The sequence below is a fragment of the Globicephala melas genome, chromosome 1 (genome assembly GCF_963455315.2).
Source record: "Globicephala melas chromosome 1, mGloMel1.2, whole genome shotgun sequence".
NCBI classification, from domain to species: Eukaryota; Metazoa; Chordata; class Mammalia; order Artiodactyla; family Delphinidae; genus Globicephala; species Globicephala melas.
In genome coordinates, this window is record NC_083314.1 from 76,520,811 (window position 1) to 76,547,395 (window position 26,585).

The 26,585-nt window shown below is 52.4% G+C and overlaps 1 protein-coding gene across 2 annotated transcripts in view; it reads right to left on the reverse strand.

Moving 5' to 3' along the window:
- IL6R (interleukin 6 receptor) overlaps window positions 1-24,853 on the reverse strand; it is a 50,685-nt gene extending 25,832 nt beyond the window's left edge. The window contains exons 1-7 of one of the 2 annotated variants that reach the window (XM_070044301.1): window positions 24,547-24,853; window positions 5,740-5,988; window positions 4,479-4,602; window positions 2,441-2,497; window positions 1,704-1,876; window positions 904-1,070; window positions 220-361 (exon numbers count right to left, since the gene is read on the reverse strand). In XM_070044301.1, coding sequence (XP_069900402.1) covers window positions 220-361; window positions 904-1,070; window positions 1,704-1,876; window positions 2,441-2,497; window positions 4,479-4,602; window positions 5,740-5,988; window positions 24,547-24,631 — 997 coding nt within the window. In that variant the 5' untranslated portion in view covers window positions 24,632-24,853. The remainder of the gene's footprint in view (window positions 1-219; window positions 362-903; window positions 1,071-1,703; window positions 1,877-2,440; window positions 2,498-4,478; window positions 4,603-5,739; window positions 5,989-24,546) is intronic. The other variant, XM_030841854.3, reaches the window with a different exon arrangement.
- Between the last annotated feature and the right edge of the window lie 1,732 nt (window positions 24,854-26,585).

The following is a 26,585-nucleotide window of genomic DNA, read 5'->3' on the forward strand; positions in this document are numbered from 1 at the left end:
TGTGGCAGTGAGGCCATCTTGGACAGTGCAGACCTGATGCAGCTGCCTTCATGATTCAGGCAAAACCTGCACAAGAGCTGCCCAGCTGACTGATTTTCAACGAATTGAGCAGATGAATGGTTGCTTTTTTACCATGAGTTTGGGGGTGACTTGTTACATAGCAACAGATAATTGATACAGTAACAAAGCTGAAACATCCCTTCCGCATTTCTCACATACCTGTCCAAGGGACGCCCGTGACCTCCTGGCTCCACTCACTCCATAAGCCATGCCCAAACTCCTCCTGGGCCCGAAGCTGCACCACATGCTTCATGCCACTCCAGGCGTCGTGGATGATGCAGTGATACTGGAGCTCCTTGACCTGAGGGCGAGAGGCGCAGGTGACTCTGGGGTGGGGCCTGGGTGGCACCAGGTTAAGCGGCTCCACAGGGACACGGGAGTCCTGGGACAACCCCAGCCCTTCAGCTGCTCCCTCTTGGGTCCGGTGGATGACTCAGCTGGGCAGAGATGCTCCAAAGGCTCACACCACCCTGGAGGCTCAGAGCCAGGTGGGGTTGCCGTCTGGGCCAACTGGTGCAGAAGCTGTAAGTCACAGCCCCTGCCCCCATGTAACACAGAATCTTGCAAGCCACACCCTTGACTTGCAGGCAGCCCATCTCTCTTCCCAGCTCACACTCGATCTCACAAACTGGCCTGCAAAGAGGAGACTGGCCGGGCATTATTATTCCCATTTTATAAATGAGGCAGCCAAGGCTCAGAAGGGTTCAGAGACTTACTCAAGGCCATGCAGGTAGTGAGTGGCTGACCAGGACTCAGAACTCATTTTCTTCTTTCTAGTACCCTTTCTACTACTCCTGAGTATCTAGGGGCTCTTTTCTGTCCAGAAGTAAAAGAAAAATTTACCATCCACATTGTGAATGTCTTTGATCGTTCAGCCCGGTATCGGAGCTCAAACTGTAACCTGTAGAAATATGAGTTCCAGGAAGGGGGGTCTTGCCAGGTGACGCTGAGCCAGCGGGGGTTTCTGTCCACGGCGGTGACCGTCACATTGACGGGTGGGTCAGGCTGCACTGTGGGAAAAGGGAGCACAGCTCCTATGCAGCAACAAGTTTGGTGCCAAGGAGAGACCCATGAAGACTGCAAGTCCCCAGCAGGCAGGACCCCACCTCCAGCCCCAGACCACTTCCCCAGGCACACCCTGACAGGGCGCTCGCCTGCCACAATCAGACCTCTGGCAAGTATCCCAAGGGCTTCCCCGGTGGCGCAGAGGTTAAGAATCTGCCTGCCAAGGCAGGGGATACGGGTTCGAGCCCTGGTCCGGGAAGATCCCACATGCCACAGAGTGCCACAACTACTGAGCCTGTGTGCCACAACTACTGAGCCCACGTGCCACAACTACTGAAGCCCGCGCACCTAGAGCCCGTACTCCGCAACTAGAGAAGCCACCGCAATGAGAAGCCCGCCCACCGCAACGAAGAGTACCCACTGCTCACCCCACAACTAGAGAAAGCCCGTGTACAGCAACAAAGACCCAACACAGCCAAAAATAAATAAATAAATTTATTAAAAAAAAAAAACTAAAGCCCAAAAGGCACCAGCTCACCAAACCCCTCACCGTCCCCTCCAAGAAGTCCATGAGGAACATTAAATCAAAAAAAAGGAAACAGTTGGAGGGGAGATGGAGGCCTGAAGAGCTTACTTACGGATTCCATAACCCTCAAATGTTTGGGGTCTGCTGGACTGGCTCCCAGCACTGTTGGAGACACACAGGGACACGACGTACAAAGAGTTGTCTCCCTCTGGGACTGCCAACTGGCAGGAGAACTGCTGCGACTCCGGGGAGTACTGGCACGGCTCCTGGAAGTCTTTCACCGGACTGCAGACACAAAACAAGGGCGGGGCTCGCTATCAGTTGCTGCACTTACTCAGGACAGGAGAGAAGAAAGGGCAGGGGTTAGGAGCTCAGGCTCTGCGGTCTGACCCCGGTTTTTTTTTGTTTTGTTTTTTATTTTTATTTATTTATCTTTGGCTGCATTGGGTCCTCATTGCTGTGTGCGGGCTTCTCCTAGTTATGGGGAGCGGGGGTTGCTCAATAGTTGTGGCACAGGGGCTTAGCCGCTCCGCGGCATGTGGGATCTTCCCGGGCCAGGGCTCGAACCCGTGTCCCCCGCATTGGCAGGCAGATTCTTAACCACTGCGCCACCAGGGAAGTCCCGTCCCTGGGGGTTTTAATCTCCACTTCACACTGAGTAGCACTGGGGATTCTGAGTAAATTATCCAACCTCTCCAAGCCTCTGTTTTCTCATTCGAAAATGGGAATATTAACAGTACCCACCTCACAGGGGTTTCTTAGGATTAATTCATAAATGAGTGTAAAACATCTAGCTTAGCATCTGGCATGGCAGTCTAAGGGGCTGAACTAGAGGGCGCGCTCAATTACCGTGGCATCAGAGAGGTAGTGCGTTCGGGCTCCCTGACAGGTCCTGGGCTCTTGGCACTGCAGGGGATGCAGAAAGGAATCAAGAGGCCCCACCCTGGCCTCAAGACACTAACAGAAAAGACCTGCCCTCAGAGGACTAGGACAGCCAGTAGAATGCCATCCCAGAACCTCGAAGTGCTGGAAGGGTTTGCAAAGAGGTGGCAGCGTTTCCGTCAGTGAGCCCAGAAAGGAATCCTGGGTGATGAAGATATTAGAGGTGAGTCAGACACTGTCCCACCTGGCCTGGAAGCCTGAGACTTCACCAACTTGTGACATGTGTGGGCATGTGAGTCCAGGGCAGCCACTCACCCTGCCGCCTCAGTGACAAATCACCCATCAACCCCTGATCTGAGTTTTAACCCCAGGCCCAGCACAGACTTTCCTTCTGGGAAGCCTGCCCCCACCTTCCCAGTCTGAGTTAGGGCCTCCCTCCCTCCCTCCACCGTCACTCAGGCATCCATCCCACCTAACACTGAGAAGGTGGGGCCGTCTGCTTACAGGTGGGTACCCCCATGGGGCTTGAGGACAGGGGCCCAGTCCTGTTTGCCTTGTGCCTCTCCCTCAGCCTAGTACAGCACCCAGCCCACGGCAGACGCCGAACTCGCCAAACACTTAGGGAGAGAACAAGCGAGCAAGCGCAGTGGGGCGAGGGTGTGCCTGCGGGCACACACACGAGCAAAAGAGCAGAACATACAAAACCTCTTTCCAGGGGCCTGTTTCACCCCCGCAGTCCCAGGATGGGCCTGAGTGGGTTCTGGAGGCCCCAAGGCTCTCACAGTGGCTCCCCATTCCCCCTTCCTCAGTTCAGGGTAGACAGCCCAGGAGGAGGATGGACACGCCCGAGCTGCTGGCAGGAGGAGGCTGTGAGCTTAAACGCCCTGCCCTCTCTCATTCTTACTGTCAACACACAAATTACTCTAGTCCAAGTGTCAACTGAATAAAGCCTTCCCGGGGGCGGGCTGGGCAGCTGCCGGCCACTGTACAGAACATCCCATTTACGGAGGAATGCCTTCCTGGTGCCACAGAATTATATCCCAACTCAGCTTCGGGCTGTGGAGATTTCTGACCTTCCTCTACTTGGAGTGTGAACCATCAGTCCTAATGGCATCTGCATCATGTGCAGAAGGGCAACCTATACATGTCCCTGTGCAGAGACCAAAATATAAATATCACCACCAGGTGACTCTCTGGAGACAGACGCAGTGGAAACCAAAACACCCAGATGACGTCCGTCCCTGCTCGGATTTTTTGATACTCTGATGATTGCCAGCTCAAACTCAGTGGTAAACAAACATCTGGACTACGGGGACCTTGGCTCTGGGATGGAGACAGAAAACTGCAGAGATGTAACCTTCCCCCTTCCATCGGTGCCTGAACTCATCCCAGGTCCCCTCACTTTGTGCCACAGGGACCCCCAGGCAGGTGTGACTTCCTGCCCCACTGCCCCCAGCTCCCTCTCCCCACTCTATCACCACTTCCTCTCAGCTGCCATTAAAATGGGAAAAGCCTGATAAGCTCACAATCAGGACACTGATCACAGCTGCCCTTCCCCTCCCAGGACATCTGCATCTTCTTAAGAGCAACGCCCAAAACCTTTGTATTTTGAATGAAATCAGATAGGCTGGGGTTTGATTCCGGGCAGAGCTACTTACTAGCTAGATGACCTTAAACAAGTTAACCAGTCTCTGTGGTACAGTTTCTCCATCTGTTAACGAGAAAAACAACACCCACCCACCCTCCCACCCCCGCTATTGTGTGGGTTAATAGGACAAATATTGTAGCACAGTGACCAGCACAGGGTGAGCACTGGTGGCGAAGTCTCAGCTCCCTCCTTCATTCCCTTCTCCTCCGTCCAAAGTACTTACTTACTTTCCAATAACATTTTGGAATCACTGGCCAGCCAGTCCCATTGGGCTCCTCTGAGAGCCGCCACCACTCCCAGGGCCTCAGTCAGGAAGGATGGAGAAAACAGACACACAGCCCAGCCCAAGATACTTACAACTTCCTCACCAATAACACGGCCTTGGTGGTCGGGGACGGGGGACTCCGAGGACTCCACTCACAACCCACGTTGCTGAGGGGGCTCCTCCGGAAGCAGGAAAGCTGGGGCTCCTCGGGGGGAACTGGAAGGAGAGCACAGAGGCTGAGGAGGCAGCAACCTCACCGCCCGTCCGGGGGAGCCCCTGACTCAGCGCCCTCCCCCGACCCTGGCACCAGCCCGTACCACAGCCAAACAGCCACGCACAGATCTAACTGTGCTCGGGAAATCAAAGGATGCCAAAGTCCTCATGTCAGGCTAGGAGGTGGGGCAAGTGAGGGGAGGTGCCTGGGGGCCAACTTGCCTAAAGGGGAGCAAGACTGGCACCAAAAGTTGGGGCTATGGGGCTTCCCTGGTGGCGCAGTGGTTGAGAGTCCGCCTGCCGATGCAGGGGACACGGGTTCGTGCCCCGGTCCGGGAGGATCCCACATGCCGCAGAGCGGCTGGGCCCGTGAGCCATGGCCGCTGGGCCTGCGCGTCCGGAGCCTGTGCTCGGCAACGGGAGAGGCCACAGCAGTGAGAGGCCCGTGTACCGGAAAAAAAAAAAAAGTTGGGGCTATGGGGTCCCACAGGCCTGGTGGTGTGGCCTTGGGCAAGTCCCAACCTCTCTTCAGTTTTCTACAATAAAGTTAAATGATGATAAAATAGTCACCGTAATACTGCTGCCTCTCACTGGGACATTGGGAAGATGGTATGAGACACTAAGGAAGAAAGTCCCTCAGCACAGGGCCTGGCACACAGGGCATCTGACTATAGGATGTCTTATGAGATGCAAGGGAGTTAGGAACCTACTAACTCTAACAATAAGAATAGTTCATTTGAGAGCTTACTATGTGCTATGCAGAGCTTTTAACACCATATTTAATCTTTACAACAACCCTGAAGTAAGTTAATAACATCAACCTTATTTTACTAACAAGGGAACTGAAGGGCAGAGAAGTTAAGCCGTGAAGGAGGAGGATTCGAACCCAGGCCCCTTGCCCTCGACCCCCCAAGCCCTAACCACACAGCAAGGCCAGCTGGACGGCATCTCCATCAGCCAGATGCCCCCACCCAGCTGGAAGCTCTACCAATCTCGCTGGCAAATGTCACTGGGCCTTTCCCCGAAATGCTTGGGCCAGGGAAATAACAGGAATTTAAAGGGTCAAGCAGGGAATCTCTCTCTGGAATGCGCAGAGCAGTGCTGGGAGCCGTCTCTGGGAGCTCTGAGGACACAACTCACCATCCACCAGCAAACGCACACTTCCAGCTGGGCGGCCGTCCTCGTAGCACGAATAGTTTCCAGAGTCGCTGAGCAGCACAGACCTCAGAAGCAGCCTCCTTCCCACGCCAGCCCATCTGCCTTGGCGTGAACCTGTGACCTGATTCCTGAGCACCCAGTGAACGGTGGCATTGTCCCCCGCTTCCCCACCTGGGCAGGTCAGGGTAACGCTGGCCCCTGGCAGGCTGGTCAGCACATCGGTTGCCACCTCTGCAGGGGGAGAAGACACTGGGTAAGCCCACAGCAACCTGACAAAGGGACTTCATCCGATTCGGGAAGCCACAAAAGGCTCTAGTGCTAAACATCTCTCAAGTCCATCCATTGGCCCGGGCCACCATCACATCACCTCTTCCTGGGTTACGGCAATGGCCTCCCTGTGGCCTCCCAGCCCCAGTCTTGGCCCTCTCCACCCAGCTGCCCCCGGGAGCCTTCCAAAGCGGCTCTCTGGCCACTCCACTCCTTTGAATAGAAACCTCTTCAAGGGCCTACCGCTGTCCACAGCACAAAGTCCAAGTTCAGAGGCCTGGCCCACAGGGCTTTCCACCACTTGCCCCCTGCTGACCTCTGAGGCCTCTTCTCTCCCCGATCAGCCTTAGAGGAGGCACAGTTCCCCCCACCCCATCCCCACACAACTTCCTCCTGTTGCAGGTCTCAGCCTAAATGTCCCTTCCCCAGAGGCCTTCCCTATCTCCTCAGCTGCATTAGGCCCCCATTCTACCTCCCCCACCATGTCACCCATCACACACTGCCGTATAATTACCAATTCCATATCCATCTTCACTTCAGGACCCCAAGTGCCACAAGAGTAGGCACCCTGTTTTGTTCTCTGTCATATTTCAGTGCCTAGATCATTGCCCGGCACACGGCGGTGGCCCACTGAGCACCTGATGAATGTATAAATGAACGTATACACACAGGAATGAATGCCAGGTACCCAGTGGGACTCACAAGATGCATGAGTACACAGGAAGTCTCAGAATCCCAGGGTCTCCATTTTACAGGTAATAACTGAGGCACAGAGGAATCAGGAGACTTGCCCAAGATCACCAATGACTTAGCTACACAGCTGAGAGGCGAACCAGGTCTTCCAACTCTGTTCGGTGCTCCCTCCAGAACCCTACACCTATCTATTAAACCACTTAGGGTAATGCTATGTTTATTCTAGGGACCAAATTGGAAAGTAAAAGAGAACAAATGCAGTCCCCATCCCTGAAAAATATTATGCTACTCAAGGAAAGGATATTAAAGATACAAGTAAACTTTCTTTTAGTATAGGTTAAATAGATTCATAGAATCTAAGATTTTGGTTTTTTAATAAATTTATTTATTTATTTATTTTTGGCTGCGTTGAGTCTTCGTTGCTGCACCCGGGCTTTCTCTAGTTGTGGCGATCGGGAGCTAACTCTTCATTGTGTTGCACGGGTTCCTCATTGCGATGGCTTCTCTTGTTGCAGGGCACGAGCTCTAGGCGCGCGGGCTTCAGTAGTTGTGGCTCGCGGGCTCTAGAGCGCAGGCTCAATAGTTGTGGTGCACGGGCTTAGTTGCTCCGCCCCATGTGGGATCTTCCCGGGCCAGGGCTTGAACCCGCGCCGCCTGCATTAGCAGACGGATTCTTTTTTTTTTTTTTTTTTTTTGCGGTACGCGGGCCTCTCACTGTTGTGGCCTCTCCCTTTGCAGAGCACAGGCTCCAGACGTGCAGGCTCAGCGGCCATGGCTCACGGGCCCAGCAGCCCCGCGGCATGTGGGATCTTCCCAGACCGGGGCACGAACCCATGTCCCCTGCATCAGCAGATGGATTCTTAACCACTGCACCACCAGGGAAGCCCAGAATCTAAGATTTAAATCAGTCTAGCCAGCTGAGGAAACTGAAGCCAGGGAAAACAGCAAGTTTTCATGTTAAGCACACTTGGTCCTTCTAACCAAATGTGTAGCCATTTCTTAGCAAACAGCAGCAATAAGTCTGGTCAAAGATTTCCGAAAGGCCCAGCAACAGCCTGGGCACCTGACCTCACCTCCCACCTGTGCTCCTGGGCTGGGAGGACCAGCACGAGTGTCCTCCCGACCTGCAAAGCCTTCTTGCTTGGGAGGAGTTTTTAATCTCACGCTTAACCGACTGTCCCTCCTCCCGCCAAGGTAGCTGTTGGAGAGGAGAGAATAAGGCTCAGTGACTCCCAGAAGGATAACACTCAAAGCCAGCGGGGCTGGTTGTCCAGATCAACTGCCGGCCACAGTCCAGAGATCAGGGACATGAGCATCAAAGGGACAGCGACAGCTTCTGTCTGGCTACACAGACTCCCTTCAATCTTCCTTCTCACCTTATCACTTGGAGTCAGAGTCCTCCACCCTGGCAACCTCTGCCCCGAGGTTGGCAGGTAAGGGACAGGTGCAAGGGCAGCATAGCAGCCGGTCACCTAGGGTTTCTTTCTCTTCACTATCAGAGCCTTCGACTTTGGGTGAGAAAAATGGCTGAATCTCACCTTGCAGCGAAGCGAGTGTGGCCAGGTGCCTTACACCCCTCTGCCTCACGTTCCCCCACCATGGGCCAAGATGCATGAGTACGTGCATCTCGAGGAGGTCCCCAGAGCCAGGCACCAGTGAAGAGGACAGAGTTAGGTGGCAGAGAGACCCTGCCCTCAAGGACAAGACATGTAAGATGCATTCACTGCTGCAGAACTGGGACAGAGGACACAGGGCGCCCCTGAACACCAGCAAAATCCCAGTCCCTAGGAGACCAAGTCCACTGAGGGTACCTCCACGCCCAGAGGGCTTAAAAGAGGTATGAAAAGCCCTAACTACAGGACACCTTTCATACATAATCTTCAGTAATATATTTCCAGCATTTCAAGTATCATTTTTAAATGTACTCTATGATATTGAACACATGCAAATTAATATATGTAATGTACATGAAAGCTATGAAACACTCCCGAACTCCTACCAACCAAACCACTAGCACAATCATTGTCTCTGAAGCTCCCTCTGTGCTCTGCATCCCCCAGCCTCCCTGCTTACACAGCGTTACATTTTGGACTTATCGCTCCCTCACTTTTTTTTTTTAATAGATCTTTATTGGAGTATAATTGCTTCACAACACTGTGTTAGTTTCTGTTGTAAATGGGTTCAGTTTCGCTACTCATGGATCCCTAAATTTTTCTTACCTTTGTGTGACATTTGAGAATTATGTAAATAGATTACCGTCTTCTGTGACATGTTTTTGTCATTCATTGTTTCCATGATTCATGTAGCTATAGTTATTCATTTTCACTGCTTTGTAATATTCCATTGGACAACTATATCATTCTCTTGCTGAGGGAGGTTTTGGGTCATTTCCAGCGTTTTGCTATATCAAAGAGTGTGCTATTAACTTTCTCGAAGGTGCTCTTGGCGCATTTGCCCAAGAATTTTCCTGAGTAGAATTGCTGGTCCTGGTGTGTGTGCATGTCACACATGTCCTTTTCCTTCATAATTGACACACAGTCCAAACCTTTTAAGTCTTATGTGCACCTGACAGTGGGTATGGCTTGCCATGTCCAGTCCACATACTGAATTACATCTGTGCCTGAATCAGGTTAGGTCTAGAAGACACACCGACACTTTGAATCAGTATATCGATACTTTCACTTTTCCATTTTCCACTTAATAAAGCAGCTATAAGTACAAAACCTAACATGGATGTCAAGTTCATGCACAAATTACCAACATTGTAGGAGCAAAGACGGAGACACCGTCGGGAATTCCCTGGTGGTCCAGTAGTTAGGACTCCGAGCTTCCAGTGCAGGGAGCACGGGTTTGATCCCTGGTCGGTGAACTAAGATCCCGCAAGCCGCATGGCGAGGCCAAAAAAAAAAAAAGATGGAGAAGCTGTCAGAGTAGGACAGTCTTCTGGTGGGTGGCCCCGCTGTGCAGTGCTTACAACATCCCTCCATCAGCTGACGAGCGGAAGTCGGAATTCACAAGGCATCAATACACAATAGATTCTCAGCGTTGCCTGAAAGTCCAAGCAGGGGTCAAGGACCATGGCAGGCTCATCCTTTCCTTGGCACTTTCCACATGGCACCATCCTTAACTATATATACATCCCCCTCCCCAGTCATGACTATGAGGCTGTGAACTCCCACTAGCACTCCTCAGAGAACTCAGTAGGTGCTTAATTAATGTTTAATGGAGGGTGCCTAAGAGGTACCCACAAGGTCAGGGCCTCCACAGTGCACACTCCCAGGAGCCCCTGTCACACAGGACACAGCGGTCTACGTGGTGCCCCTCGTGTGGTGCAGTGGGCAAGCCCTACGCTAGAGACCAGAAGAGCCAGCTTGTCACAGCTGAGGAAAGAGACTCTAAGCCTGGAGCCAGAAGGGACTCTCTTTTCTGCTTCTGCCTTTGCCAGTTCCAGGAAATACGTTTCTCTGGTCACTTCCCTAACCCCCAGTTCAGATGGAAGCTCTTGCCGTGGCTAGTGACCAGCTTGAACAATAGCAGGGGCTGTTCTGTTCCTGAATTCACCCACAATGGCCAGAGGATTTGGGCAGCTCAGAGAAATCACAAATAAAAAGACTTTTTTTCTCTTCTACTAAAGCAGAGCTTCAGGAGCAACATAATGGCCACTTCCTCTGCCAAAGAACTTGAGTAATGGTTCTCTGAATCTTTAAAACTGAGTCACTATTTTTTTTTTAATGGGGAATGATTAATTATAAAACACCCATTGGCAAGTATTGCCTGTCCCTGCCCTTCTTCAAAATACATTTCTTCTAGAACCTGTGAACAATGCTGTGTTAACTATGCTTTTAAAAGCATTCTATGCAGGATGATCACAGTCAAACACTCAGAGAGGAAAGACCACAAGAAAATACCCTTGCTACAGTCAGAGTGGGCAGTGCTGCCCCTACCCAGCCGCCCACCCTTCTGCCTCCTGACCCGAATCTCTGAGTCAGTGCCCGTGACACCGTGGGGCTGCGTAGGAGGCCCTGGGCATCTCTCTCTCTTTTTTTTTGGCTGCACCTCGCGGCTTGCGGGATCTCAGTTCCCCAACCAGGGACTGAACCTGGGCCAAGGCAGTGAAAGCCGGGCATCCTAACCACTAGGCCACCAGGGAACCCCCGCCCGAGCAACTCTTTGAAAAGGAAGAGGTGATGTTCACAGAATGCCCTCCTGGTACTTCCACCCACCTCTCCAAATGATGGGACTAGAGGCAATTTCTTTCTCTTCCTTTCATCTTTCTGTATTTTTTTCAATTTTCTATAAGTTGTTTGTATTACTCTTATAATGAACACACACAGACACACATACATATGTATATATATATATTTAAGACAAAGAAGCTACATAGCCTGGATCTGTCCAGGTTATCATGCCTAGGGAGGGAGGAGGTGGGGCAGAATGCAGTGGACACCAGGAAATAGGGGTGGGGTGAGAGTGGAGTTTTCAGGACAAGCAGCTTCTGACGGCACCTTCCAGGTCAAAGAACGTTCACCCCCCACGCTTGCAGCTCTGCCCTCCAACCCTTGCAGCTCTCTGTTTTGTCACTTTCGCTGCACGCTGCACGCTTAGCCCTCAGCCATGCTGGCCTCATCTCCTGGTGGACACAAGGTCACCGTCCCTCCCTATCTGCCCTGTTTGTCTACTCCCTGGAGTCTGCCAGGGCCCTCCTGAAGGCCTCCCTTATGGGGAAGAGCCAAAGGGAAGAGACACAGTGGGGAACAGGCGAGGGGGGAGCTCCTGAGAACATCCTGTTCCCCAGAGATGTGCCCCAGCCATTCTCACACTCCCACTCTGGGAGGTGAGGGGACCAGGTGGGGAGGGAGGGGTTGGCCCTGAACACCCTGACATTCAGCACAGCATGCAGTTTAGCATCTGCCCTTGAGCAATTGCTCAGCCATTTGAGGCCAGCATTGCAAGCCCATGCCCGTCCCCTCCTTAAGACTCAAGAATTTTTTGGTGCACCATCAAGTGCAAAAGGCCAGAAACCTTAATCCTGGAGAGAGAACTGACAGTTAGTGGTGAACACCTACTATGCACTGACACTCCTCTCCACAAAACCCCATGGAAAACTTAAAACTACCTATAACACAGGCCGCCCTAAGATAAATGTCCCTGACACGTTGAGGGAGACAAGAGGAGGGGTAACACTCAAAAACGGAGGGATTCAATGGAAGAGATATTTGGGTTGAGCCTTGAGACATGAGTAGGAGTTTGATAAGTGGAACTACAGGGAATGGCATTGTATAAAGAGGGAACAGCATGGAAAGGCATTGAGAAGTGAGGGCCCGGGGAGGGCAGGTATCTGGTGTCCTCCAAGGGGATCAGAAACCTGACTCTGCAGGCAGAGGTATGTGCAGGCTCAGTGCCCACCCACCTCCAACCCCAGCCTCCAGGACAGGAGCCAACAGTGCTTCCTCCTTCTGTTCATCTTCCAATCACCAGTGCCTGCCCCCCCCCACCCCGCCTCCCACCCCTTCCTGGCCTCCTAGTGCATCACAAAGCATCCCAGGGGCAGCAGAGAGGAGGAGGCAGTGAAGGACTGTTGAGCCTCCTTTGTTCTTACCAAGGTCAATGTCAGATGCAGGGTGGCAGCACCCTACATCCCAGCTGCCTACGAAAAGGGATTGTGCAGAGGACCAAAGCACCTCACTTGGGACGGAGAGCAGCAAAGTATTCCCTCCTGAAAACAAACCTCCCCAAATCTCCTCCTCAACTGTCTGGTCTTGTTTAGTCACTGACAACTAACTGGGTGGGGCTGGACTGACACCAAGATACACTCTTGTCTTGATTTATCCTTTAACATAAAACACATCTCTAAGAGTGGCAGGCAGCCTGACATAGGGGAAGCAGCCCTGTGTTATCAGAAGACCCAAGTTCTAGTCCTGGTCTTGCCACTGACTTGCAATGAGCCTTGGGCACATCACAGCCCCTGACAGAGCCCCACTCACCTTCTCTATGAGGTGAGCGTTCAGACTACAGTCTGAAGCTCCCTGCTGCCCCTGTTCCTGCCGTCTAGCATCTTATCACTCTGAATCACTAGCTCACAGAGGGCAGGAAGCATGTCTGTGTCTGTTTATCTCAGACAACAGCCCAGCTTGAAAATACAATTAATCTATGGACTTTTTATTCTAATAGTCAATGACTTTTGGAGAAGGATGATGGCCAGGGCATCCCAGTGCCCTCAGACAGACGCATCTCCTTATCCCTAGAGAGCCCCAGGAGAGGGAAATTCCCATAACCTCCCTCGTCTCTCACTCCTCAAGGGGAAGACAGTTTAGGTCCTAGTAACCTCTGGCAACCAAATCCACACCTCCCGGCCCAATGCTCACGCAATCCCACTCCCTGGGCCGCTGGGCCCCCCACCATGGCCGACACCTCTCGAGCCTGGGAACTTTGCAGTACGGCCCTGGGAAGTGAGGCTCTTCCCCCTTCCAGACCTAAGGTTGGGTGCCAGAAACCCAGACAGCTTTCTTGTTTTTCTACTTTTTTCCTTCTTCAAGTAAACTTGCAAATGTCAATAACCAGAGAAAAACACGCACACGGAGACACATATTTCTCAACTCTCTTGCAGCTTGTTGTTGTTCTTGCCAGCAAAAACAAGTTCAGCTTCCTGGACCCGTTTATGTAAGCGGTGAAGCAGCTGCCCAGTGCCACCGCAACACGGGTTTAGCTCACGCCTGCTAATCCCACCGCCCCGGTTTCTGAGCAGGGACAGTCGTCTGGGCTGGCAGCTGGGCCAGCTAGCAGCACAGGACGGCCTCCAGCCTCTGGGGCTGCAGAGACACAGGATCTCAGAAGGGGGTCACAGAGGAACCGCAGGGGCCCCTGTCAGCGGTAAAGACCCTGATCTGGAAGGAGGGAGCTGCTGAGAAGTCTCCAGGAGAAGAACGTGGGAACCTCATGTTCACAGGGAAACACATGCAGAATTTGACCCCATGGGGCCTAGAACGAGTCCCCAGTGTGCTCTGTCCCCTCTCCCTGCATCCCCATCTAAGGACTGAAACCAATGTCCTGACTTCCCGAGTAATAATAAACGTAACACTCAGCACCACCTACAGCATTTAGCAGGTGTCAGCGCTTTACCTCAGAGCCCTCCGCTCCTACAACAACCCTGCTATGGGGGAGGCTGGTCCCCGTTTCCGTGGAAGTTCAGAGAAGTTAAGGAACTGGCCCAAATTCACACAGCTAGTGGGGGAGGGAGTCTGCATCGGCTCCGGGTGAGTCTGGCCAAAGCCCCCCTCTCTCTGGGGGTCCAGGCGCATCCCCGTGTTCCAGCCCAGCCCCACTTCTCTGGGCTGCCCACCACCCTGCGTCTCCCCTTCTCTCCCAATTTCCCCTCCTCCTCCCTGCTCTCCTCAGGCCTTTCTACCCATCACAGAGGCTCAGGGAGGGGAGTCCTGGGGTTGAGGGGTCTGTGTGAAGGGGGAGCGAGCCTTTTCCCACGCAGCCCTGCCACACCAACTAGCCCCTCAGGGGCTCTCCCAGGAAACCGGGGGCCAAGTACCCTTGATCCTTCTCCTTCTATGCTACAGCAACAGCACTCTTGTGATGAGTTATAGTTTAAAAGCGCCCCCCTCCCCGTCGGACTCCCGACCTCACACACTCACCAGATTGTCCACTCACTTTCCTAAAATCCCCAGAACGCCCTCCCCTCTGCCAATTAGGGCTGGGCCTCTGTGGCCCCTGCCACCTTCTCTAACTCAGCTCCCAGCCCCACCTCTTCCACAGCCCGCTCCTCAGGTTGCTGACTCCTGCCCTCCTCTCCGTCTAATGTGTTTGTACTTCTGTACCTGCTCGTATTTGTCTTGTATTTGGTGGAGTCAGTATTTATCTTGGCATGGCCTTCCCCTCCATCCGCACCAGGGACTGTATACTTACCGCTTGGACGGAGGGTCTGGGAGACTCCTTTGGACCATAAGAAGGTAACGCTGGCTGCTGACTCAGAGACCAGCGCGTGTGACCAACTCCTCACAAGAAAAACATTCAATCCTCCCCTGGCAGCATCACAGATAATCAGCTGGTCCCGGGCCGGAAGGTCTGGCCTGGGTCACCTCTCAGAGATTATAAACTAATCAGAGGAAAAGATATCAAAGGAGGGCAAACAATTCAATTCCCCCACCCCCACCAAACCCCAAGCAGCAGATTGAGAAATAAAAAGAGTAAAGGCAAGACTAAGCAGGCCGGTAAGAAGGGCGCATGGCCACAGGTGGACACAGATGGGACTTGGGTCCAGAAAGGGGCTAGGTTGGGGCTACAGCCACGGAATGGGTGCTGATCTAAGAGTTGCTCTTCTAGGGCTATAAAGGCCCTTCAAGATGATTCAGCCAACCTGCCCATTTTTATAGATGAGGAGAACCAAGGCCCAGAAGTCTCACAGCCAGTGTGTGGTGTAGCCAGGACTGGAGCCCTGGGCCTTGGGACTCTGGGTCATGTTTGCCCCACAGCCCAGTGCCTTCCCAGGAGCACAGCACAAAGGGTCCTGTCTTCCTGTCTCTGAACTTGGCCTTGGAGTCTAACCAGGAGCCTGACCCACATCAGGGTCTTTCCTGTGTTTGTGGAAGCAAAGGGGAGCAGGGTGCAGCACACACCTGATATCTGTTCCCCCTTCCCCATCCCAAACCATATCCACTCCCACCACCTGCCCCAGCTTCCACTCCTCCACCCCTTTAGATATGAGGAAGCAAAGCTAAAGATTTGAGAAGTCACAGAGTGGAGGTGTGGTAGGGAGTGACTAGAAGGGACACAGGAGAGCCTGCTGGGGCTGGTCATGTAGCTGAGTGGTGGTTACACGGCTATGCTCAGTTTGTGAAAATTCATCGGGCTGTTAAATTTATGCTGAGTGCACTCTCCCGTATGTATGTCACACTGCCATACACATTTTATAAAGCCCCTAAGTCCTCCTGCCTGAGTTCAAGCCTACATTCTTCTCCTTACTCCCATGTACCATGAGCAGACACACACACACGCACACACTGGTCTAGCTTCATGTCACCATGAAGAAAGCAGCTCAGAATGGAAGAGCAGGCATATCTACCCTCAGTGAAACTGTGAAACCTGGTTTCCAGCTTTCCTGCCCCCAGCCTGTTCCCCTCATAAATAAGCCAGGCCAGGCCTACCATGTTTTGAGCTATGGAGACTCAGCATTATAACTATGTCAGTGCTCCCTAAGTTATCTCTAAATTTTACTTGATCCTAATAAAAATACCAACAGGACTTTTTTTTCTTGGAAGTAGGCAAGCTGATTCTAAAGTTCAAACAGAAAAGTAAACAAGCAAGGATAGCCAGGAAAATTCTGAAAAAGCAGAGAACTGAGAGGAGGATTAGCCTTACCAAACTCTAAAGCATATTATAAAGCTATAGTTATTAAAACAGTGTGTGGTACTGACACATGAGTAGACAGACAAAACTATGGAGGAGACTAGAAAGTTCAGAAGTAATAGTAACCAAAAATAGCTTTGTCTGCACTATTGAACTGTACCCTTTAAAATGGCTAAGATGACTGACCTCCCTGGTGGCGCAGTGGTTAAGAATCTGCCTGCCAATGCAGGAGACACGGGTTCGAGCCCTGGTCCAGGAAGATCCCACATGCCATGGGGCAACTAAGCCCGTGTGCCACAACTACTGAGCCTGCGCTCCAGAGCCCATGAGCCACAACTACTGAGCCCGTGTGCCACAACTACTGAAGCCTGTGCACCTAGAGCCCGTGCTCCGAAACAAGAGAAGCCACCACAGTGAGAAGCCCATGCACCGCCACAAAGAGTAGCCCCCGCTCTCCACAACTAGAGAAAGCCCGTGCGCAGCAAGGAAGACCCAATGCAGCCATAAATAAATAAATAAATAAATTTTATTTTAATAAAATAAAATGGCTAAGATGATAAATGTTATGCTTTTGTATCTTACTACAATTATTTTAAAATAGCTTGGTTTGAGTGTTGGCTATATAGAGGTGCTATTGTAAGCTTGCACATGGATGACCTAACTTGATCTTCCCAACAGCTTATCTTACAGAAGAGGAGGCTGGTTACATAGCTAATTAGGGGTAAGCCTAGATTCAAACCCAAGCAATCAGGCCTCAGAATTTGTGCTTTTTAACTACTAAATCTGCCGACAAGAAGTATAAACCCAAGTATATACAGTAATTTGGTAGATTTTAAAGGTGGCTTTTAAAATCAGTGGTGGAAAGATGGATTATTCAATAAACTATAAAAAAGGACATCAGGTGATAACTGGGGGAAGAAAAGTTAGAGCCATACCTCAGTCCATGATAAATTCAAAATGGATCAAACATTTAAATACAAAAAATTCTTAAAGACACCGGAAAAAAAAAATCTTTTCTTTACTCCCTCCCAAAAAGAATCTTTCAAGACAATCTTGGCATAGGGAAGATCTTATTAAGTATGATACAAAACGTACAAGTCATAAAAGAAACTGATAAACCCAACTACAATTTTTTTTAATACACAAAAACCAACCCCCACCCAAAAAAGACAAACGACAAACTAGAGAAAAATCTTCACAACTCATATCACAGAGGACTAAATTCTTTAATATATTAAGAGGAAAAAACCCAACAACCCAGTTTTTAAAAATGAGCAATGAATATGAACAGGCACTTCATAGAAACAGGTTATGCAATAGTCTCTTAAACATGGGAAAACCGGTATATTCACACTCAGATAAGATAAATGCAAATTAATTCCACACAGATACCATCTCTGTGTAAATAGCAGTTTAATAACACATTTTCATCAGAACTGTGGGGACACAGGCATTCTCTCATTGCTGCGGGGAATATGAACTGGTGCAACTTCCACTCTCACTCAAAAGTACAAATGCACATGGCCTTCGACCCACAGGTTCACCTTCAAGGAATTTATCCTGCGGATGTTCTTGAGCTCAGGCAACATGATGGATATGCAAAGTTACTCCCCAAAGCACTGTCTGTAATGGCAAGACAGGAAACAAGCCCAAAGCCAACGTCCATCAAAAGGAGACTGTGTAGGGACTTCCCTTGTGGTCCAGTGGCTAAGACTCCGCACTCCCAATGCAGGAGCCCCGGGCTTGATCCCTGGTCAGGGAACTAGATCCCACATGCTGCAACTAAAGATCCCACACGCGGCAAGGAAGATCCCACGTGCCGCAACTAGGATCCCGCGCAGCCAAATAAATAAAGATTTAAATATATTAAAAAAAAAAAAACTAAAAACTTAGCACTGGGCTTCCCTGGTGGCGCAGTGGTTGAGAGCCCGCCTGCCGATGCAGGGGACACGGGTTCGTGCCCCGGTCCGGGAAGATCCCACATGCCGCTGGGCGGCTAGGCCCGTGAGCCATGGCCGCTGAGCCTGCGCGTCTGGAGCCTGTGCTCCGCAACGGGAGAGGCCACAACAGTGAGAGGCCCGCGTACCGCAAAAAAAACCCAAAAACTTAGCACTATTTTCAGGACATACCTAATCTCTCAAAAAATGTGAACAATTGTAATTATTATTCCCACTGCAGTAGTGGGTCTTTCCCCTTTTCTGTGAGAAAGTCTTCATGCTATAGCCTCCCCCTCTTCTCCCATCAAAATGGGGTCTTCAGATCAATAGCAGCTATCAAGCACCTGCTTTTGTTTGTTTCAGCCTCAAGACGTGTTGCTCTGCCTGGGCTTGGAGTGACTTGGCCCAAGGTCTGCTGGCTTGTTAAGTGGGTAGTCAAGAGACAGGCCTGGACTGTCTGACCCCTGAGCTGTTTTCTCTCTTTGCTGTCCCAGCTGCCTTGTTAAGAGACAGAGAAAGATCACTTACAGTGACATGTGGTTGCAAAACATTCCCCTGACCCAAAGTGATATGAATGGATATGGGGGAGGAGGAGGTTACAGTGCAATGGCTTAAACGTACACTGTGGCCTTAACTATTCTTCTTAAGAGAAGTACTGAAGAAGGACACTTCCTGGGGCAAAAGTAGGGCTGTCTTTGCCACACCAGTGCATATGGAGCTGGTGAGTCTGAGGACACTGAGAACAGAGACGATATCCTTGAAGTCACCATGTTTTGGGAAGGGTGGGAGTTGTGGGTGACACACGTGATACAGTGGAAAGAGCAAGGTTCAGAGCAAGGTCTGTCACTTCCTTGCTGTGCGATGTTGAGCAAGTTACTTAATCTCTCTGAGCCTCGGTTTCCTCTCACCTACTCAAGGACACTGCTTCAGCGATTCTCACCTCTCTGTCAATTTTTGATCTCTACTAGATCATTTCCACCAGCAAGCAAACATGCTGAGATTTCAGTTTTTTGTTTTTTTGTGTTTTTTTGCGGTACACAGGCCTCTCACTGTTGTAGCCTCTGCCGTTGCGGAGCACAGGCTCCGGATGCACAGGCTCAGCGGCCATGGCTCACGGGCCCAGCCGCCCCGCGACATGTGGGATCTTCCCGGACCGGGGCACGAACCCGTGTCCCCTGCATCAGCAGGTGGACTCTCAACCACTGCGCCACCAGGGAAGCCCTTTCAGTCATTTTTTTTAAAATTCTTTTCATGACCCCACTTCTCCAGCCAACGAACAGTCCATTTCTTTTCTCCCCTTTACGGCTAAAATCCTCCGAAGAGTAGCCTCTACCAGGCGGCTCCAGTTTCCCTCCTCCTGCTCTCTCTGCAAACCACTCCTGTCAGCCTTAGGCCTTCACCATTTCGCCGAAACTCCTCACATCAAGTCAGGGTCACCAGTGGCCTGCGTGTAGCTAAGTCCACTGGTTAGGTTGTCCTCTTGCCTCTCAGCAGCGTTTGACACCACTGACTGCTTCTGCCTCTTGACGCACTGTCCTCACTGGATTTTCTGGACAACAACTCTCCTGGTTCTCCTCCTGCTTCATTGGTCTCACCTTCTCAGTCTCCTCCTCCTTTTCCAGCCTGAGAAGGTTGGAGTGTCCCAGGGCTCAGCCCGGGGCCTCGTCTCTTCTCCATCTACACTTTCGCCCTCGGTGATCTCAGCCACTCTCAAGGCTTGAAATAATATCTGCCATCAGTCGACTCCCAAATTCATACCTCAACTCAGTCCTCATTCCCAAACTCTGGACTCCATACCCAGCTCGTCAGCATCTTCTCGCCTTGTCCAATAGAAAGCTCAGTTTCAACGTGTCTGAACTGACCTCCTGATCTCCCCCCAGCAAGACCTGCTGTCCTACAGTCTACCGCATCGATGCACTGCCCTCAGACTCCTCTCACACACGGCTGCTGTGAAGAGTAAATGAGGTCACAGATGCAAAGAGCCCAGCACGGTTCTGTGTACAGTCGTCACTCAGTATGGTAACGGTCGTTGTAACCATCACGTAGAGAGAGAAAACCAGAGGATGCTTTTCGGGGAAGGAAGTTGGGAGGTGGAGGGAAACTGAGCACAGGTGCTGGGAGACAACCTGGATGCAGGGCCTCAGGGGGCACACTCCTAAGAGCAGAGCCAGAGGGCAGAGCTGGCGGGGGCAGGTAGGAGTGAGGTGCAGCTAGAAGTCAGGCCAAACCCAGGACCGTGCCAGAAAAGCCCCTGACTATGCCAGAGACTTTGGACCTTTTTGGATCTCAAGTGCATAAGAGAGTAAAGCACACAGATGACCCAAAAGAAACTCCCCAGGGCTTCACCAAACAGAGTCTAAGAGTTAAAAGCCTCTTTTTTGCCGTCTTCCTCTTGCCACTCCAGTCCTCAAGGATTCTCTTCCAAAGACAGATACCTCAATGACAGTTAGCAACAAGACATTTAGCATTTCCCTGTCCAGCTGGAGTCTAAGGGGCCCCATGGCTGAGGCCTGGTCTCCCCAGAGACAACCCCACGCTTCACCAGGGCAGAGGGCACCTGTGTGTCCCCACAGAGCCCTCCGCTCCAGAACCCAACAGGCCCTCAGGTAGGACCAGATTGTTAAAAGAGGAGGCAGGAATTTTCCTGCGCAAGATGGGAGTATAAGGAATCCCTAAATATTTTTATATTTCTTCAGGCCTTCATGCAAGCATCATCTTCTTGGTGAGAACTTCCCTGGCCTCCCCTCGAAAAGATCAATTCTACGTCCTCCTCAACATGTACGCAGTTCCCAGCTCCCGCCCTTGCTTTATTTTTCCTCCTTAGTCACTATCATACTATATATTTAATTAACATCCCCAGTAAAACGAAGCCGCAGTGAGCCAGGGATTTTTGGCTGTTTGGTTCACTGCTGTATCCTCAGCTCTTAGAATAGTGCTTGGAACATCGGAGGAGCTCAAAATATGTTTTTCAAATGAGTAAGTTATTAGCTACGCGCATTTAAGCATTTGCTCTGTGCTAGAGACCTCCCTATACACTCTGTATTACCTTACTTAGGGCATTTCATCGTCATAACAACTCTGCAAGGTAGTATATGAATTATTTCTATTTTCCAGATGAGAACAGTGAGTCTCTGAGAAGTAAAATCCCTCACCCAAGCTCACGTTATTTCTCCAAGGCAGGGCCAGGCAGAGATCTGTCTGGCTCCAAAACCTTAACCATTACCTGTGCGGGATGAGCTGTGTTCAGGTGGAGAGAAGGTCCAGAGAGAGATAAAGGAAGAAGCAACAGAAAACCTCTGGAAGAAACTGTTTAGCACTCGAGACCAGCGCTGTCCAGTAGACCTTTCTGCAATGATCGCGAAATGCTCTATACCTGCGCTGTCAAATACGGTAGCCAAGTGTGACTAGCGCAACTAAGGCACTACATTTTAAATTTGATTTCATTTTAATTAATTTAAATTCAAATAGCCATACTTAGTAAATGGCTACCATATTCGAGAGAACAGCTCTAGACCTTTAAGACTGACCTGGAAAAGCCCAGATTTGGTGATGGGCGCGCTCTGGCTCACAGGTGGGCCGGTGGCACGCAGGCCTGGTGGGACAGGAGAAGCGGAGGGGAATTGACAGCAGTGAGCACCGGGGTGGCTTTGTGTCATCCTTACGAACACCCTCTAAGGGGAGGATTTGTTAACCCAGTCCGCAGAGGGAGACGCGGAGGGTCAGAGATGAGATATGCAGTGAGGGTCCACGTGCCGCTGTCTCAGGGTCTTGGTCCATGCCCCCTTCTCCGACACCTTGTCCTTGGGTAGCTGGTACCCAGCGGGACAGGTCAGAGGGTTCCTCAGTCCCTCTTAGGGATTTAACCTTGACCATTTTCAAGCTCCTTTTAAGGTAGACTCAGGGTGGCTGATCCCAGGGCTTCACAGGACTCAATAAATGTTTGCTGCAATGAGTAAACAAGAGGCAGAGCTAAAGTGGGGAGAGATTTCTGGCAACTAGAAGCCCAGTGGGGGAGGGCCCTCCTTCAGTTCCTCAATCACACCACTTAGCCAGTCATCCTCAAACTTGCGAATCACAAGGGGTGCTTGTCGAAAAGGACATTTCCTGAGCCTCAATTCCAGACATTTCTCTTCAGTAAATCTGGGGTGGGGGCCAAGAATCAGCATTTTTGTCAAGCACCCAACCCCCACCCCCAGTGCATGTGGCACACCTGCACACACACACACCAATTCTGATTCAAACAGATCCAGAACTACCCTTTTAAGAAATACTGGTTTAGGGTGAGACTAGGAATGCAGGTAGACATTGGGGGCAGAAAGAGGTTGCTGTAAAGGGAAGTTCAGAGGCTGAGACAGGACTCTGAGAGATTTAAAGGTGTACGTGTTTGTTTTGCACACCGTCTTGCATTGCAGATCATGGAAGGAACCTGAGTCACCGAGGTCCAGGCCTTCCACACCCAACACCTACGTCCCAGCTAATCCAGGCCCCTAGATGGCGATTCACCTGAGAGGCCCTGCCAGCTCTCGGACGTGTGGGCAGCGGCTGATCCCAAGGAAAGTGGGCCCACAGCCCGGAGGGCCAGCGGATTTCCCCTCTAAACTAACTCCAGCCTCTGCTACCCCTCTCGGCCCCTTACTTCTCCAAAGCAAGGCATCTCACAGTCATTTGCTCCATGCTTCCTGTACAATGTCTTTATTTTTGCTCTCAAGTTTGTGGGCTGAGTCTCTGTGGGTGTGGGAGGGGAGATGGGTATTTTCTACTTCTCTGCATTTTCCTTCTGAACTGGGAGGGCTTTCACTTCCTCCCCAAACTCTCAGTTCTGCCTTTCACAGCCTGTCCACGCCTTGAGACCCCTTGGCTCGTCCCACCTGAGCACCAGGAAAATGGAGAACTGGCTGCAAGCGGCTGCCCTCGCAGTACCTTGCAGCCACTTAGGAGCAAAAGAAAGCAGCAGCTACAGCAGTAACCTCCCTGGGGCAGGTGCCCTGGGGTGTGGTGTGAATAGCAACACAGGCAGGCAGGGAAGCCTTGTGCCCTCCTGGGCGACCCAGGCCTCACCCCTGCCTTGCCTCCCTCTGATAAAACAGTGGGCAAACCCAGGCTTTCCCCTCCCTTGGCCTCTTCTGCCCAGCACTCAGCCAGCCAGGGGTGACTCTCATCTTGGCCCCCAAACACCCCCAGCTCTGCCTGCTGGGCTAAGGATCTACCACCCCCGAGCACAGGGCCATGGAGGGGTGGGCCTGCACCAACTAGGCCTGACAACTTCCCATCCCAACCTCTCTGAACCTCAGCCTCCTCTTTGGAACAAAGTATTATTTAGATCCAGTGGAGAATTAGAAAACGTGTGTAAAGCCTAGGTGGCCTCAGTCAACAATGGCTGTTACTGGCAGGGGTTATAAATGTGTGCTGAGAAAAAGAATCCCTTTACTTTCCTCTCCCAAGCACGAGGAACACAACCATTCAGAAGGCAAAGGGACCTGCAGGCACACCAGCCCCTGGCTCTCTCCAGCAGGGAGGGGTCAGGCTGAGGGTGTTCACCCAGGGTAGGAGCGCCGTGCGGTCTCGCAGTGAAAGCCAGAGCCACCGTCTCCCCAGCCATCTGTTCCCAGAAGCCTGCCGGCTGCCCCCTTGGTTTTCCACTGTGTCCTCAAAGAAGCCCTCAGACCCTAAAATAAACCTCTGGAGAAGCAGTTGCCCAGCTCCTCTAGAGGAGAGCCTAGACGCGCAGCTGGGCATGCCGCCAGAGTCCAGAGAAAGGACTAGCGGCCAAAGGCACACTACAGTCCACAGGAGCAACAAGTGCCCCGTGCCCTCTGCCTCACCCCTCCTCTCGTCTGGAAGTGGAGTCCAGTGCGTGCCAGCCTCAAGACGTCCCAATCCCTGGCCAACCTCCCCACTTGGCTTAAATTCCCAGGGCTGAGGCACACGGCTTGCTAGAGCTGGTGTCTGCCTAAGGGAGTGCGGGCAGCGGGCAGCGGGAGGGTCCGTGACTCAGCGCCCATGATGTCACTCCCTTCACAGTCAAGGCACTGTCATCCACACATAAACCCGGGGGGCTGAGGGGAGAGCCAGGCGGGATGCCTTCCCCAAAGCTGAGGGGCAAAGGGGACGCTGGTACAAAGGACGCCCCGGGCAGGAACTCCACCCCGCGAGGGCATCTCCTTTTAAAGTAAGCCGGGCCGCAGTTGTGTAAGGACTCCTGGGGCACTGGGAAGGAGACAAGAGAATCAGGTTTCTGAGAACACACCAAGTCCTGTACGCAGACCGCAGGGAGCTACCCGGCCGCAGGGCAGTCACGGGGAAAGCGCGCCCGGCCAAAGGCGCAGGACGCAGCAGGAGGCGCGCGAGCGAGCGCCCGCCACCGGACAGCTGGGTCAGCCCGGTGCCTCGCCTCGTGCCGCGGGAACCCAAGCTAGCCCCGGACAAGGGGAGCCGTCACCGCTCCGGCCTCCCTCCGCCGCCCCGCGTCTGCGGCGCCCACAGCGGTTCCCTCACCCGCCAGTTGCTCCAGCCCTCCAGATGCGCCCGAAGCCCTTACCCAGCGCGGGGCAGCCCCCCGGGGCCAGCGCCGTCCCGGGCGTCGCAAGCAGGACGGTCAGCAGCGCGCAGCGGACGGCCAGCATGCTTCCTCCTCGGCTAATGCCCCATGGTCCCAGAGAGGCGGGCGGGCGGGCGGACGCGCGGGTCGGGAGCGGGCGGCCGGGGCGGGGCGGGGCGGCGGGCGGGCTTAAGCCCCGAGGGCAGCCCCCATCCCCTGGGGGCCCGCGATCTGCACGCACGGCGAGTCCCCGATCCCCGCGCCGCTCTCGGCTCGGCTCCCTCTGGCCAGGCTCCGTGTCAGTGCGACTTCCCACTTACACATGACTCAGAGCAGCGGACGGTCCTGGCAAAGCAAGAAAACATTTGAGGAACTCGCACTGGAGCTGTCTCTCGGCCGTTCCAGGGTGCTGTTACGAAAGCCGAAGCGGATGGCGCAACAGCCCCGCGCACCGGCCGAGCGGAGGGGTGGCTTCCTGCCGCAGCGCCGCACCTGAGCCGCGAGGGCAGGATCCCCGAACCCGGCGGGGGCGAGCTCAGCCGGCGGCCCTCCTCCCGACTTCTGTTGATCAGAGCAGGGGAATCAAACACCACTGGTTCGGTTTTGATTTTTGGTTTCGTGACCAGGATTACTCTGTGAAAGGAGCACCTGGCGAGCCCTGGAGGAGGCGATGTGCCTTTTACCGTTACAGTAAAGCGGTGCTGGGCAGCCCTTTCTGACCCTTGGAATCACCTGGGAGCCCTGAAAACCATCGATGCCTGGGTCCCACCCCCAGACATTCTGATTTAATGGATCTGGGATGAGGCTCGGGCATCAGGGGACTCACTACTGTAAAGGTACCTTCTCTCTCCATGCCTGTCTGTTCCTTGCAGCACGGGCAGGGAGAAGGTTTGGACTTTGGAAGCAGATAAAGACCTGGGTTCCCATCCAGACCTCCACCTACTGTGTCTGTGACTTCTGTTGAAATCCCTCGAGTTTCCTCATCTGTCAGATATAAGAAAGTCTATAGTGGTCGGGATGTTTATGAAGATACCGTGGCTGTGAAGCTCTATACACATGACACAGGGTCCAGACCACAGGTGCTCAATCGATGTCAAAACGTGCATGTCCGCCCTCCTGATCTGACAGAGAGAAACTGGTGCTTGGCTTTCAGAAGCAACCACAACCAGCTCTTGAAAGGGCTCACCAAGACTCCCCAAGGAGCCTGAAGCTGCCAGGGTGGCCTCAGAGCCGAGTTTGGAGGGAGCGCAAAGTGCGGAAATAAGGTCTCAGCTAAAAAGTTTCTGGCCCAGCAACTGCTAATTAGAATGTGCTTTTCCACTTTGGGCTTCAGACTGATCCTAACCAGAATCCAGGTTCCTGGGACAGCAGGAATGGGTGTGGCCTGACAGAAGCCCCCAGTGGATGGGACCTGGTCTGAAGAAACAGAGCTTCTGAAATGCAGCCCTCAGACCCGGTGCATCTGGCTTTCTCTGTGGGAACCACCCATCGGCGGTGCCTGGCAGAACTAGGCACATGCCCTGACCCACCTCCTGACGGAGGCTGGTTTGTGTGGGCTTGCTCTGGCCACACCCACAGACAGGGGGGGAAAAAAGGCATGTTGAAAGGTAGACCTTTTGGCCACCGGCCCTCTCTCCTGACATTTTAAATGAGGTTGCAGGCGGCCTGGAAGGTGGTTCCCACTGTGGTTGCCCCCTTCCCCTCTACTTGTTGCAGATACAGACCTGAAAAAGATCAAAGGGGGACTGAAACCAGAAGGCTGCAGAAAGCCCTCTGCTCAGAGAGGAGAGTCTGAAAGAGGGATGTTCAAGCCCAAGAACAGGTGTCTCAGACCGCACCCTTCTTCTGCACTGAAGTGGACTGCCCTGTCCAAACCACCAGCCGGAGCTTGTGTTCTGGAGTCAGACAGATCGAGTTCCCATCTCAGCTCTGCCATTTGCTGGCTGTGAGACTAGGGCAAACTACTTAACGTCTCAGAGCCTCTATTTCATGATTTGTATGACGAGAGTAACAATACGCAAGTTACTGGCATTGTGGTT